We start from the raw sequence: 15,480 nt of genomic DNA on the forward strand, positions 1-15,480 counted from the left end.
GCACCCAAACCCAAAAAATAAACAAAAGAAAAAATCCACAAAAACTTCTACTCCTTCACAACCATCTTAAGTCAGTAGCTCTCTCACCAAACCTTCTTTGTTATCACATTGGGCAACATTTGAAAAAAGAAAAAAAAAACCCAACAACCCACCCCTTACACTTTCCTACCAGTTGTGGCATAGCACTTCACACCAGCATCCTGAATCCAGTCAGTTTTATAATTACTGGAAAGGGGGCAGAAATGTAATAGGCTAAAGTGGATTGCAGTAAAAACTAAATGAATATAAATAAATAAGTGGAATAAATAAATAATGTGGGGTGGAAGTGCACAGAAATGGGGCCAGAGCCTCACTGACAGAAGTTTGAGGCAGTTCCACTTGGGTTAAAAAAGCTCAAAATGGAAAGATACTGCTGGTTGTGTAGGAAGCAGTAGTATGCTGGGGTATATCACAAGAGATGCTTGCCTTGTTCTTACTCTTTCTTTAGGTATCTGCTTTTGGTCACTGTTGAAGACAGGATGCTGGGCTAGGTAGGCTTTTGGCCCCAGCCAGTGCAGCAGCTCTTACGTTCTTTTGTCTCTATGGGCACTGGGCAACATTTTCTTTGTTTCTTTGTACATAAGGTGAGGATGTCTGTGTTTCAGGGACTGATTCACAGTATGAAATTCCAGTGTAGCCTGCCCCAGCCAGCACTGGCGGAGAGGTCCCCGATACCGGCATATAGCAGAACAGCGGCTCTCCCCCTTGCCAGTGCAGCTGATGCTCTTTCTCCGGAGAGCAGGGTGGCTCCATAATTGCACCCCGCAGAGTAGCGTACGAGGGGAGACAGGAGAAGTTTTGGAGTAGGCACTTCTCAAATGACAGCTTGAAGGACCAGCTCTCACGTGCCTGAGCTATGCAGTGTCTGAAAAATGAAGGGTGAAATGCAGGGAGCTGAAGGGATGCTCTCCATCGAGGTGGGGAGAGCTTCCTGCTGTGTGTGAGTGGTCCTCAGGCTCGAGTCCATTCAGGCACATCCACAGACTAATCAGCTTGCTTTTGTACAAGAACCTTTAAGTGTAACTAGTGAATGTTAATTATGCTCACTTTTGAACATATATATGTGGGTTTTTTGGGGTTTTGGGCTCTTTTTTTTCCCTGCAGTAGTTCTTCATTAATTGGAGTTTGTTACCAGGCAACTGCTAAGCAGCAGAGTGGCAGATTTCTCAAGGACGAGAGTACCAGATGGAATTGAACTGAAACCCCAAAGCACCGTCGCAGAACAGAAGGTAATTTGGCCATTTGTAAGGGGGTGGGTACAGTGGGGGGGAGTCAGATCGTTAATGTGCATGATAAATGCTGTATCCATGTCTTCTCAGCAGCATTTTCGCTCTGAAGTCCTGCTCTGTCATTGCGAATTACAGCTATAAGCCTTGAAAAAACGTGTAGTTTCAGGTTTTGTGCTTCCTATAAAAATGCTTACATTTAGGTATGAAATTGTGCTTCTTTATTTGTCCTTATTATTGACCTGGTAGTAGTTTCTGATGTCAACGTATTTCTTGAAGGTGCTGGGCAGGTTGCAAAAAGCAATACTGTTGATTATTGTTGGTGTGCCTTGTTGCTATTTTTAAAAATCTTGACCTTTTTTATTCCAATTTAAAGAGAACTACCTCTTTCTACTTAAAATATTACCAGAAGAGAGGAAAAACACTTCATCTCTCCCTACTGGCTTAGCAAAAATACACGTCTTCTCATATGTCATGTTGTGGTTCCTTCCCAGCTGTGGTTTCTAGCAGAGATGTCAAGTCATGTGGATTTTCCCCTGTGATAAATATTAGTGCAGAAAAGATGAAGACAGACAAAGCAGAACAAAGTTCTTTGTGGTTGAAAACAAAAAAAATTACAGTAATAAGACTTGCACTCAGCATCAGAGCACTTCTCACATATTACTGGGTGTACTCTCATTTCACAGATAGGGAAAATAAATTGCTGTGAAACTGGTGTTTTTCCCAGAGCTGCTTGCATGAGCTGTGGCAGGGCTAGGAAGAAAAAGGAGTTTTCTTTACCTCCGGCAGGATTCAGACCAGAGTGGCATCCTTCCTGACTGCGGAAGGAGTCCCAGTTTGCCTTCATCCCACCATCCTTTGGGAGAAAAGACCATGCTTCGGAGAAGGACTTATAAACGGGGCAAAACCAGTATTCTTCTTGTGGCAAAACCATCCCAGTGCTTTCCCTTTCTCCTGATATCTGGGCATTGGAAATAGGCTGCTTGAGGGAAAGGAGAAAGATGGGGTCTTTGAGGCCCAGACTGAGGATGAGGGAGGATGGAAAACAGTGGAGGTCACATTTTCTGGTGGGTTTGGAGAGGACAGTGCAGGAGGGAGAACAGACAGATGACAGCCACCTCTCCTCACAAATCTCTCTGATGCCTTCCAGCCTTCTCCCTCCTTCTCATGGAGGATCCTATCCATTCCTCCCACCTCCGTTTCACCAACCACAGCCATCATGAGTCTCCACAACTTCTTCCAACATCCCTTTCCCCAGCCCATCAGCACGAACTGGTTTGAAGTGGTTAGGGTGTACTACACTGCCCAAATGATTCACATGGGGTTTTGGTTCAGTTCAGCTGAATCTGACTCAAAACTGAACAAAAAAGCCCCATACTGTCTTGATCCCCTAATTTCAAATACTGACATGTATGTTTTGGTTTGTTTTGTTTTTTATATCTAAATTAAAATGTAAAATACTTAGAGCATCAGTTTGATTTCAAGTTAATTACTTGGCTTTTAAAAGACAAATGTCTTTCATTTAGAATTATCTACTTTTTTTTTTTTTTTTTGTTTATATTTTGGCCAGCATTCAAAAAAGCTGATCTGATTTCAGTAGGTTGTTTATTAAAGTCAGTACAATGTACAGACTTGCCTTGAATTCAACCAGCCAGAAGCTGCTCGAGTTTGGTGGTGCTTTTTGCTTTGGTGTAATTCAGGAGGAGTTTTCTAGTGTAACACTTGGCTCCCATCACTCTCTACATCCCAGTGCCAATGGTGTTCAGGTACCCTGACCGATCATGGCCAGGGGTAGATCCCTCTGCACTGCCCTCCCCATCTGGATACTGCTTGCTTTACACGTCCCATCTTTCTTCCTCTCAAAGCTTCTAGCCGTGTATTCCCAGAAACCAACCTCTGACTCCATATGTTGTGCCAATGGGGAGAGAGCTTGTGTGGTGCCTCACACCTCACATAGTTTCCAAGTATTTCCTTGAAGTTGGTAGGATGCTGTAAGGAGGCCTGCAGTACCAAAAACCATTGTGCTGGAAATGCTGATACTGGATCCTACTGAATATCATCATTCTAGAATAAGGTTTCCTAATTCAGTAAATGGAAAGTAGCAATGAAATGAATGGTAAGGGGCTTTGAATTAAATGCAGGTCCAGAACCGAGAAGTACCTACTTCTGACTGTGGTAGGTAGAGGTCAGATCTGTAACATCAGGACAAGTCTTTTCATTCTGTCCCAAGTGTCTCTGAGGATAAAGTTGCTTCTTTACCTATGGTTGAGGTAAAATAGATGAGGAGCATTTGTGGAGCACTTCAGGAGTGGAAGCCAGTGTTGATGCCTCGGGTGTTTGCCACGCACTTTTGTATTTAATGTTTTATTTTAATCTTTCCATAGGGTTTGTCTTTACATGATGCATCATGCAGATCACCCCTCCCCATATGCTCATTACTTATTGTCCTAATTAACAGGAGATGCATAGTGCATTGGAAGTAAGCTAAATGTGGAGTTTAACTGTATGTTCTCGTGTACAGGATCAGATTTTAGGGAAACAAGTTTCTAGCACCCAAGAAGGCCTTTGGAGTGTAAACAACCAGAACTATCTCCTGCCAGATCTCCTCCAGCAAAGCCAAATTTCAGACTCCTCTGTGAACCCACCAAAAGTGCCACTGACTAGCCAGGAACCTCAGAACAAACCTCTGAACAAGGTAAGAGATAAATTAGAAATTGAATGAATTGTACCATCATTTTCCTCCAGCCCTTAGGAGCCTGAGGTTTGGAGCCTTTTAACTTCATCTATTCTGTCTCTTTTTATGATGAAATTTTTCACCACATCCCTTCTTTTCTTTAAAAGTTTTACCTAGGGGTTGGATAAGAAATCTTGAGCTCCCTAACAGATTTTATTGTTCCACTTGTTTGCCCCCATCTCTCTCTCTGCTCCCTTTTCTTTCCTTCCTTTTTTCCTCCCCTTTTACACGAGCTAGAAGGGCTTGTACCCTCTGCTCCTTTACCTGTCATGCCAGCAACGCAGCACTCTCGTCTGCCTCTGCTCATTGTCCCTGGCTTTCTTCCATCCAAGTGTCAGGTGGGAGTGCAGAGGGGCCAGGGCAGCGTGTCTCGGCAGCCCCAAGGGGACTCGAACACCGCCATGAGCGCAGGGGTCTCTTGGGGAGAAGCGTGTCCCTGGAGGCAGATAACAGCTCTGGCAGGGGTCACGTCCTAAACTGCCTTACTTGAGGCAACAGCGTCCTTCTTGCTGCAAAGAGATGTGAGCAATGCCCTGTTGCAGCTGAGACAGCAGGGAGTGATCGATGTGCTCTCCTTCTGGGGACTGGTTATTTCAGTGCAGCGCAGTGCCTGGCTAAGCATCCTGACACAACTCCCTCCTCAGGCCTCCTCTTCTGTCACTGAACTGTGCCATGTATCTACTGCTTTAAGGCTGTTCATCATGTCTAAGCATGCCGCATGCCATTGCTTCTGAACCTCAGAGGCACTGCGTTGCTGTGTGCTGTCTGCTCCCCTAGAACTGTCTTCCTGAAGCAGCTCTTGTGTTTCATTGTAGACCCCGTCCACTGAAAGCACACCTTCAAAGAGCAGTACATCATCTACAACATCGTTTACTTCATTCATAGATCCTAGACTTCTGCCAATCACCCCTCCCACCAGTCCAGTAGGACCTTCCTGTAGTTCTTGTGAGTACGCTTCACCCTTCTCATAAAATGTCACTCCGGGTTTCTTTTTTTTTTTTTGGGGAGGAGGGAGAGCTTATTGCTTGGAAATGGAAACTATCAGTAACATCTCCAGAAACTGAAACTCCACATTGCTATGAATTTTCCTTGTACTGCTTCTGCCCTTCTTCCAGATGTGGCTTTCTCTGCTCTGTTGTTGTGTTACCACAGCGCTTACTCAGGAATGCCTGAGGAATTTTCCAGATGTATGGGTTTTTTTTCTCTGGCTATGTAATGCTCCCAAGGTGTTTTCTCACCCCTCTGGGATTTCTTTCATTCTGCCATCAACAGGTCAAATATGAGATGTAGCCAACCACTTGCATTTTTCATGATTGCATATGTCTTTCATTCTAGCATCTAGTGCAAAACCTGAGCCTGTCAGGAGAGAAAATGCAAGGAAGGGCTCCGTTGTCAACGTCAACCCAACAAATATCCGCCCACAGAGTGACAGTCCAGAAATCCGTAAATACAAGAAGAAATTCAACTCAGAGGTCCTTTGTGCTGCTTTGTGGGGTAAGCTCAGAAGTACTTGGGCATGTGTATGGAGGGAAGGCAGCAGCAGGAGAGGCTGGCAGTATATGCCAGGCAGATTTCACAGTTGTATTGCACCTCTCCTGTCAGAAAGCCCTGGAGTGGATCACTGAGTAGATACCTGCGTCACTCGCATGACACTGCCTTCCTGGTAGAAGATGGCAAACAGATGACTTACTGTTGCAAAGGATTTTGTGCATCAGAATGAGAAAATGTTTTGATTGGGCACCAAACTGAAACTGTGCTCGTTGGAAGCGCCAAAAGTTGCAAATGTTCTAGTAACTTGTGCGGCTCATGATACTTACTCTTGTCTTAGCTGCATATGAGTACAGCTGATCACACTAAACCCTGACCCTTAGAAATAATCCAAACGCGAAGCCTTTTGCTGTCAGGTGTCTTAGGTATTCCAAGAATCTGAAGCAGGTCAGGTGTCAGTCTTTCCAAAAGCTTGGTTTCTTTAGTTCCTGCTGTCAGTGCTTACTCAGAACCTCACTGTATCACCCTTTTTACAGGGTCAGCTTCACATGGTGTAAAACCAAGATGAGTGTAGTCAAACCAGTTTTCAACAACTGTAGACCTTGTCCCAGTCTCACACTAGCTAAGCTCTTGAGTTGTTTTAACCATCTTTCTACTTCAGAAGAACAGACGTATTCTAAGGGACTCACCCAGCCTTTTACTCCTCCTCACTTTTTGAGTCTGGAATGGAAAATGAATGAAGTAGATAAACATTATCCAAATGAAATGTAGATTTCCAGTTTACAGCTTCACAGATTTTGTGTAATATATGTTTGTAGGAGTCCAAGATTTTAAATTAAGAACAGAGCTGTGTGCAAGGTCTGTTATTAAATGTGCGTTGAGGCTGAAGAGCACCAGGTACTCGTTAGAGCATTGCCAGTAGAGGAGGTTGCTTGTCACAGCAGGATACCTCATGTCATTTCTTTAGAACCTGCTGATTAGGAAACATAGCTGTCATGCCAGCCGAACACAATTTTTGACATCCTCTGATGTCAGTGAACCACTGGAGTCTTCGCTTCCTTGGGAGCTGTTGGATTTCAGATGGATTAACTCCTTTAAATTTGGCATTTGAAAGCATTCTTGCAAAACACAGACTGTTTTCAAACAAACACTCCGCTTCCTCTTAACAGCAACCCTTCTGCCCACAAGTTTGGTCCTCCTGTGATTTGAGTGTTGTATTTGGGGAAAGAGGGATTCTTTTTTTTTTAATCAGTAGAGACCCTTAGATCATTTAGTTGGATCTCCTGTGTTGCCAGTGGAATGGTGCTGGACTGGGACTTTTGCAGTGCTTACAGGCACTTTCCAAGGTCACCTGAAAAGTTCGAGTTCACAAAGCATTTTCCTTTTTGTTTAAATCAACATTGACGTCAGTGGAACTACTCATCCTTCAAGTTACATGGGCATATAAGTGTTCTGCTGGGTGAAAACTGTAATGGCGAGATCCTTTTTTTTTCTATTCATTCTTCTGGGAGTTCATCCACAGAGCAACAGAGAAATTTTCAGGTACCATTAAGTGAGACTAAATAAGAATCAGTTCTCAAAAGAAAGAACACTTGGTGGCCTCTGAATCGTTAGGTGATTTTTTTTCCGTGTATCAACAGGAGTCAATTTACTGGTGGGAACAGAGAATGGATTGTGGCTGCTGGACAGAAGCGGGCAAGGAAGAGTTTATTCGCTGATTACAAGGAGACGGTTCCAGCAAATGGATGTTCTGGAAGGACTCAATGTGCTAATTACTATATCAGGTTAGTTCAGTGTCTAAAAGTATCTGACCTGCATTGGGGTTGGAAGCAATTAAAAAGAAGAATTAGGTTATAAACTAGGTTGAGGAATTTCCTCTTACAGAAAATCACAGGACGGTTATTCTTGTTAAGAGGAAAACTCTCTTGAATTTTTAATATTTGCATTCTCATTTCAGAGAGGTTTTGGGATATTTCATTACCTGGTTAATGTGCAAAATGGTTTGTGAGAAGTGAAACGCTTCCCACTTTCACTGTGGGAAGTGAAATAGTGTGTTTCATATCCTTAAAGTGAACTGGTTCTCAGCGAGTTACAGTTTGTCAGTCTGTTTGCTTGTTTCTGTGATGGGTGAGCATCTATCTAAGCGCAATTCTATTAAAATATCATTAAATAACCTCATTCCGTGTTCGACAAGCTGTATGAGAGTGTTCTATACTGTGAAAGTGTCAGTAACATTAAATGGAGTAGTGTCTTCAACCTCTGCTGACAAACAGCTTGGACTCTGCCCTGCGACGTACTGAGGCCCTTATTCCCCATGGATGAGAGTGGCCTCAAAGGATGCTTAGTACATAACAAGGTGAGAATTGTAGGTCCAGCAAGGAGTGGCAGCTCCTTGTCTCCAATCCAGACTCACTGTGGTAGGTGATGGTGAGAGCTGTTTGTCCCATATTGCCAGGGCCAATTTCCTATGTGACACAGTCCTCCTTTTTTAGGCTAATCTGTGATCCCTGACTGCCCTTGGTTGTATGTACTTACGAACTAAAGCAACAGCAAGACTGACTGAGATGAAAGATGTCAAAGTAATTCTCACCTGGAAAGGCATCCAAAAGAAAATAGCTACTTGTAATGAAGATTGTCAGTTAATTAGAACTAAATGAGCCATTTATTCAAAATGGCCATTGTAGGCCATACCAGGCCATACCTGTGTTCCTTCCTTCACATCAAAGAGTAAATGCCAGATAGTGTGATTATTTCTGATAATACGTGCGTCTGTAGAGACCTGTTCTTTGTCCCGAGGGAAGAATTTTAGTCAGGTGTGAAAATCTTGCATGAAGGTTGAGTCACAAGGCAAGCGCACATCTGCCAAATGCCATAGGATTGCTTATGTTCCAGTTCCCTCCTGCGTGTCACCATCACGCAGGGCTTTTCTTTTGTGCTGCTGGACTCTTCTCTCACCTTGACGAGGCACAAAGACCCACGCTACTCAAGGTCACAAAACTCTGGCTTTTTGGAGACAAAAGAAAAAAGAGTGTGGGAGAGTTTGTATTCAGTGAGTTAAAGCATTATGTCTGTCTTTTTTTCCAAATCCTAGGGAAGAAGAATAAGTTGAGGGTATATTACTTATCATGGCTGAGAAATAAAATTTTGCGCAATGATCCAGAGGTGGAGAAACGGCAAGGCTGGGTGTCTGTGGGTGACCTGGAAGGCTGTGTACACTACAAAGTCGGTAAGGACTTTTTGTTTTTCCTTGAAGAGCTGCTTAACCATCCTTTTGCATCTTGTGACGCCAGCATTTTTCTTCAGCTCTGTTTCAGGATTGTATTGGGCTGAATATCTCCTGAGTTCTTTCAAATCTCCTTGTTTTACACAGCAGATGCTTTGCTCCCTGTCATTCCAGGTAGCATCTCTTCTTGCAGCAGTTACCGGATGATGTTATGGGTGTTCCCTGTGATGGCTGGAAGAATGGAGTGCCAGCCCTGGTCTGTTGCTCAGTCAGTGGTTTAGAAGTTGTGTAGTTACTTGAAGTATTAATTAGACTGATGTTTTCCGCCTCCATGCCATTCAGCTTCCCTCCTGGCCCCAAGTAACTGCTAAGAAACTGGACTAGTAAGGTGCTAGTAAATCGTATTTGTAGGATGCCATAGGTAGATCAGATTGGATGTGCTACAGCTCATCCCTGTCTCTAGATCATAAAAGACCTAAATATATCTTTGTTTAAACTTACACACTGGAAATGGTACCGTAGCAGTTGAAAAACCATCTTGCTTTTATTTGGCTTTCAGGCAGTTCATTCTTGAAGAGGAACATCAGTATTGTGATAGTTTCTGTCATTAAACTGCATGAGGGGGTGTGATGTATGGCACAAGTTTTCCTTTGGTGAAAGATGGTATATGAAAGTGGCACTTTGAAAAAAGTCAAATAGAGAAATGATATAGGGGAGTGCAGGAGATGGTGAGGTGGCTGGCTCTCACGAATACCTTGCTTGACAATTTTTTGGGTTTATATCTCACAGCTTTATAAGTGGCAAGGGTTAAATCCAAGAAAGAATGTGAAACAGATGTGCGTTGTTACTTACTTTGTGATTATAGCTAAGCACCCACGTATTCTACTTCACTTGCTCATCTGTGGGTTTGGTATGTTTTTGTTGTTTTTTTTTTTTTAAAAAAAATAGTTATCCTAAAATTAGGCAAACATTTGGTAGGAGCTTCTGTGTTTACATATGACAAGCCACTCTTACTTCTTTGACAAAACAGCTGCTGTTGTTTTTCTCTTGGTGAATCTTCTTGCATCTTGACCTTTGATTTCACAGCCATTTGTCCAGGTAGTAGAGGAAAAGGATGTGTTCTGGATTTTGGTGGGGTTTGGGGGGTTTTTTTGTTGTTGGTGGTTTTGTTTTTTTTTTTTTTTCCTCTCCTTTCTCTGCCTGTGTGAGATTTTCCTGACCAGTGTCCATCCTTATCCACTCTTCATGCCTCTGCTATAGGTTTGGCCAGTGTGAACTGCTCCTTTTGTAAGGAGCAAGGTCTGATCAAGCCCTCCTCCCACAGAAGACAAACTTTACTTCAGTAGCGTAACACCTGCATCTTTTAAAAAGCTCTGCCAAGCAGACACTGAATATAAAATGAAGGGTGAATGCATTGGGATGCAATACCCTAGCATTCTGTTTCCAAAGCAAATGCTTGTCTCTGGCAGAGTGAAAAAAGAATGTACTAAGAATTCTGAATTTTCAATGCGTGATTCTTCATTTATGCTCGATGGGCTCAACATGACCTTAATCAACTTAGAGAAACTGCTCGTCTCTTAATGCTTACTCATCTCAGAAACATGGGATTTCTTTGCCCACATGAGCACATGGGGATTTAACCCCACATATGAACAGAGAAATGAAAATTCATCCTGCAGAGTGTAACAGAATTGTTCAGCCAACGACCGCCATTCCTCCAAAAGTAGCTTATTCACAACCAGCAATGTTGGTGTGTGTTCACACTTAAAAAATAAAGTAGGTTGGCTTAGCTGCAGGGTTAAGACCTTTTTTTCTGACTAGTAAGATTCCCCCCGTCCTGTGCCCTAGATATATGAAAAGCAATATCTAAATGTTGTTAACAGTCATCTGGCTTTACTGAAAATAAACGAACTATAGGTTTTCAGTCAAGGTATTGTCACTGGTGATGTTAAACATTGATGTCCAGAATCCATTAGTCTCCCTTGCTGGACAATGTCTACCTCTACGAGTAGTCCACTGAAACTATTTCATGTGATGAGATGGTCTTTGATTTAAGTGTCTGTCTGGTACCTAAGGAATTGTTCTTCTTGTATTACAGTAAAATATGAGAGAATCAAATTCCTTGTAATTGCTTTGAAAAACTCAGTGGAGGTTTATGCTTGGGCTCCAAAGCCTTATCACAAATTCATGGCATTTAAGGTAAGTGAAACTTCACTTTGGTTCAGATGTAGCACTGTCTCTCATTGTCTCTCATCGACTCTTTGCTTTGCTTTTTGATGCTTTGTGTAACATTTATTTCTAGTTAAAGATAAAATGAGTATTCTTTTAAAGAAAATGTAGCTCATTTGATATAGATTGGAGATGGCAGGCATAAAACTGTCACAGTCATGATTCTGTTAGATGTGAATAAGTTGTTTCAGTGCTGTGCCAAAATGTACGTTTGAGTTCACAAAGTTGATGCCGATTTCCCTCAAAAGAGGAGAAAATTGAACATGAATGGTACTCAGCCTTATTTTCACCTGGTCTGCTTCTAGAATCTGGATTGTTTTCAAAACACAAGTGAATTATCCAGCTCCCCTTGCAGCTCAGTGGATGATGGATACTTAGCTCCTTAAATGTAACATACTATTTAACTATTTAAAAATAGCTGTCTAACTTTTTGAGTTTTGAAAATTCTTAAGATCATACATGTAGATCTGTAAGCCAGCAGCTTTATTGTGTTACATAGTGTATTTTTCTTTTTCCAGTCCTTTACCTCACTTCATCACAAACCACTGTCGGTTGACCTGACCGTTGAAAATGGACAAAGATTAAAAGTCATATATGGCTCACTAGTAGGCTTTCATGCTATTGATGTGGACTCTGGATCTGTGTATGACCTGTACCTTCCAACACACGTAAGATACTCCAAAAAATTACGTAAATGCCTCTGTTTGTTGGGCTGTATATTGATGATGATCAGGTTAAGAGTTGTGCTGTGTTTCAAAAGACAGGGTAAGAGAATAATTATTGTATGCCAGCTAATAGAAAACCATTTTTCACATATTTCTACAACACTGAAGTTCTGTTAAAAGGCTTTTATCACATGTAGAATATCACTTTTAATGGTTTAATGTCAGAGAGCCTGTTATATGGATAATACTATTTTTAATTGATTTATCCTGGAAATTGAGGACTTCTTAAGCAATCAAAGACCCAATAATATCTACATGAATTTAGGTGACTTTTACAATCTTCCTCTGTACTTTTCAATCTTGCTAACAAGCTGATTAAATTATCACTGAATCGAGCTGAAATTTGGCCTGGATTAGAAAGACTGTTGCAACATATTTTAATCTTGATGCACTGCAAGCATGTTACGCTTGCACCAATGAGTACCGGTAGCTAGAGGAGCCAGGTGTACCTGTGCACCCATGAATAATCCCAATTTCTTCACCGTGGAGCAAAGTTGCATTTGTTTCACGTGATTACAGATCCAGGGTCTGTGTGCAAAATGTGATTTGCCTTTCAGTCATGATTTTGCAGAAACCCAACTTCCAGACTAAATAAATTTGCTGATCTCCTTACTGTTCAGTTGCCCGTGAAATCAGTCCTTAAATTCAAAAGAATTTTTACATTTTCCTCAGGATTTTCTCATTAGATTGTCAAGAAGTTGTCATGAAGATGTTGATTTCAGGTTGATGTGTACATATTGCATTGTGCATCTGTTCATTGAGGTGATGGTGATCACTAAATTCCTGCTTGAACTCAGATAAGAGCAAAGTAATTCCCCTGCAGAAGTGAATGACTGGCATGGGGCTGTCCAATATGAAGTCTGTGCTATGGTTTTAATCTGTTGTTTGTTTGTTTGTTTGTTTGCTTATTTTTTAGCTGTTCTAGGTAGTTCTTTTCAAAGCTGTGAGTCCCAAAAGCCAGAGAAACTTGGGGGCTTAGGTCCAGAAAACTAGCAGGTTCCCATGGTTCCAGTCTGATGGGAGGCTCCTGGCAAGGAAACGTCAGTGCACACTTGAAAACCTCCCTGAAGTCAACAGAGCTCCACAGGGGCAGAGGGTTAGCTCATCCGGGTGCCATGGCCTCCTTGTATCCCAAGGCAATGTGTCCCAAAGTTACGCGCAGGAGGTCTGAAGAAATCTCATCCCGGATCTCCATGTTGCAGCCTCTACCTTGAACCCTTTCATTTTTTAACTTCTTTTTCTCTACTCTCAGTCCCACATTTTCAAACCAAATGAAAACCCACGCCTCCCGTGCAAGCCACTTGATCGCTCTGACAAGTGACAGCCTTCGAATTCTGTCAGACCTGTGTTTCTGATGGACACAATGTTCGAGGATGGTGGTTAAGTTTATGAACTTACCTTAATTAAAAAGTAACTTTTCTAGCTGTTCAGAACGAACTGAATCACCTGCTAAAAGCTTGTACTGTTTATTTCTGTGTTGGGTTTTGTTAAGGGACTTAATATTTGTTTTGTTAGAGGCTTTATTTAATCTGACAATTAGTAGCTTTGTTAACTATGCAACTATGAAAAATTTGCATCAGTTTATAAATCTAAGCGTGGTGCCTGCATACTGTCCCTGGAAGCTGGTTGCTAAGCAAGGTGAATAATGACTTATCAAAAAGATCATTAGCATAATTGCCCAAGATAAGAAAGGCAAAGAAAAAAGTGAACCTTCTTAGAGGCTTTAGTTTTTCAACAGGCTGCAAATATAATTATGTGCCTGATGAGAGAGATTTCCCAGGTGACTGTCCCGAATACGTGGGGCACCTTTAAGACTGACTCCATTTGTGTGTGCTCTTCAACCAGAAGTTAGCATGTACTAAAAATATATTTTCCCTTTAGAGTCTTAGACCTGAAATAAATCTGCGGCTACAGTGGCTCTATCTGTTTTGGTATTTTATTATTTTAAAGAGCATCTGCTAGAATTGGATAATTCTCTCGAGGAGCTTTGTGGTGGCAACGGACCGGACTTTAACAGGCTGACTTTAGATACTCTTGCTTTCTGGTAGCCTCTTTTCCTGGTTCCCCACCTCTTTCTTCATCTCTTACCTGCTTCGATCGCTCATGCGAGTACCAAGGCAACGCATTAAAATTGCTCTGCGACTCTGGATACCCATTCTAGTGTTACGGATAGTTGTTGCGGAGGCACGGAGTCAAGTGGTTGGCCCGAGTGTGTTCAGTTTGGCAAGTACAGCTTCAGTGCTTCTTTTACTGTTCATTGTGCCCTTACGGTGTGCGTAAATGTATGTGCTTGAGGAAGAAAAGATCTGTGTGCTGCTGGCTTGTGAAAATGATGTAGAAGCTCCAGTCATATGCTTCCTATAAAAATATTAATTGTAGTGGTTTAATTTACTATTTAACATCCTGGTTTGAGTAGTGCTTTAAACAAGGAAATGCTTTGTTATTGTTTTTTAAGGCTGTCCTCTTTTTCTTTCAAAAATGCTTTCATAAACCCCCACCTTCATGGTTGTATACTCAGACTTTTTTTTTCACTTGGGGCATGTTGGCTTCTGGGAGAGATTCTAGTGCATTGAACAGCTGTTAAAATAATTTGTGTGAGTGAAATGCACTGTCCCTGTGGCATGCAGAAAATGTATGCTGAACAGCATTTAAATGGGGAACGATTTTTAGTGAAGGAAGGGAAGGAGAGTGGCTTGTATTTGAAAGGTCCAGGTAACTTTTCAACTTGTTGTAAATATTGTTAAATTTACAGGTTTTAGCTTGTGAATGGGGATAGGGAAATATCATGGAAAGTGAAAGCACTGATTTCCTTGAATGTGGGAACTTTTGTCCTTCCTCCATCTTCTGAAATAATTGTGAATTCAAATTTGTTTCACCTTTCTTCTGTTTATGTAACGGAAGCATTTTGTGAGTAAGTAAATATTATTGTGTCTCGGTGGCTCCATGGCTTCTTGAAACTAATTAATACTGGTAAATATAAAGTGAAACATTGAACACTGATTTGTTTGCAAACCCACTGTCATAGTCAAAGGGGGGAGGAGGGAAGAAAGCCCATTTCAGAGGCTGGCTAGCAAACGGTACAGCCTTTCTGAAAACAGGCATTTCTTTCACTTTCCATGAGCCATGAGCTAGTTCTTTTTATTGCTCTGCCAAGCTAGTTAGATTGATGTAGTCACTAAAATTGCAGTCTGATATAAATCTTGGTAAAATATGATTCTAGATCCAGGGGACTATTCGCCCACATGCCATTATCATCCTCCCGAATACCAGCGGAATGGAGCTTTTACTCACCTATGAAGATGAAGGCATCTACATTGATATATACGGGCATTTCACAAAGGAGACTGTTTTACAGTGGGGAGAAATGCCAGCATCTGTAGGTATGTATGAAAAATAGCACTTTATTAAATATAAGATTCTGCTGCGTGAAGCCTGACTTCTTTATGAGGTTTGTATCCATATGCAAGTGGTTGTATGGCACATAAAGCAACTTCTGAGCAAACCAGATGTGTAAAGAGTAAACAGATTTATGTACGTTTGTGTTAAGACAGCCAATGATTGCAATAGGGTGTTCACATTTGGATCACAGAGTTTGTATTCTTGTCACAGTTTATAGCATCACACCTTGACTGTACAGCCCAACTTCACTGGGGATGCAGCTTACCACTAGTTTTCACAGAGAGAATTATGTGAATTGCAGAGGGGAAAAAAGGTGCTCGTTTCCTACTTTGATTGTTCATAGCCCATAGCATTTTATCTAAAAAACAAATCACAACTATGGAGAGGTCAGTTACTGAAGAGGTCTGTAACTGCTGT

At 41.7% G+C, this 15,480-nt stretch overlaps 1 protein-coding gene across 1 annotated transcript in view; it reads left to right on the forward strand.

Moving 5' to 3' along the window:
* Nucleotides 1–15,480, forward strand: part of NRK (Nik related kinase) — a 106,547-nt gene that overhangs the window by 79,583 nt on the left and 11,484 nt on the right. Inside the window, exons 21-29 of the mRNA XM_075720693.1 lie at nucleotides 1,175–1,268; nucleotides 3,787–3,960; nucleotides 4,815–4,944; nucleotides 5,335–5,493; nucleotides 7,128–7,271; nucleotides 8,579–8,713; nucleotides 10,809–10,909; nucleotides 11,458–11,607; nucleotides 14,885–15,044. Of these exons, the coding sequence (XP_075576808.1) occupies nucleotides 1,175–1,268; nucleotides 3,787–3,960; nucleotides 4,815–4,944; nucleotides 5,335–5,493; nucleotides 7,128–7,271; nucleotides 8,579–8,713; nucleotides 10,809–10,909; nucleotides 11,458–11,607; nucleotides 14,885–15,044 (1,247 nt within the window). The remainder of the gene's footprint in view (nucleotides 1–1,174; nucleotides 1,269–3,786; nucleotides 3,961–4,814; nucleotides 4,945–5,334; nucleotides 5,494–7,127; nucleotides 7,272–8,578; nucleotides 8,714–10,808; nucleotides 10,910–11,457; nucleotides 11,608–14,884; nucleotides 15,045–15,480) is intronic.

The sequence above is a fragment of the Pelecanus crispus genome, chromosome 13, assembly GCF_030463565.1.
Source record: "Pelecanus crispus isolate bPelCri1 chromosome 13, bPelCri1.pri, whole genome shotgun sequence".
NCBI classification, from domain to species: Eukaryota; Metazoa; Chordata; class Aves; order Pelecaniformes; family Pelecanidae; genus Pelecanus; species Pelecanus crispus.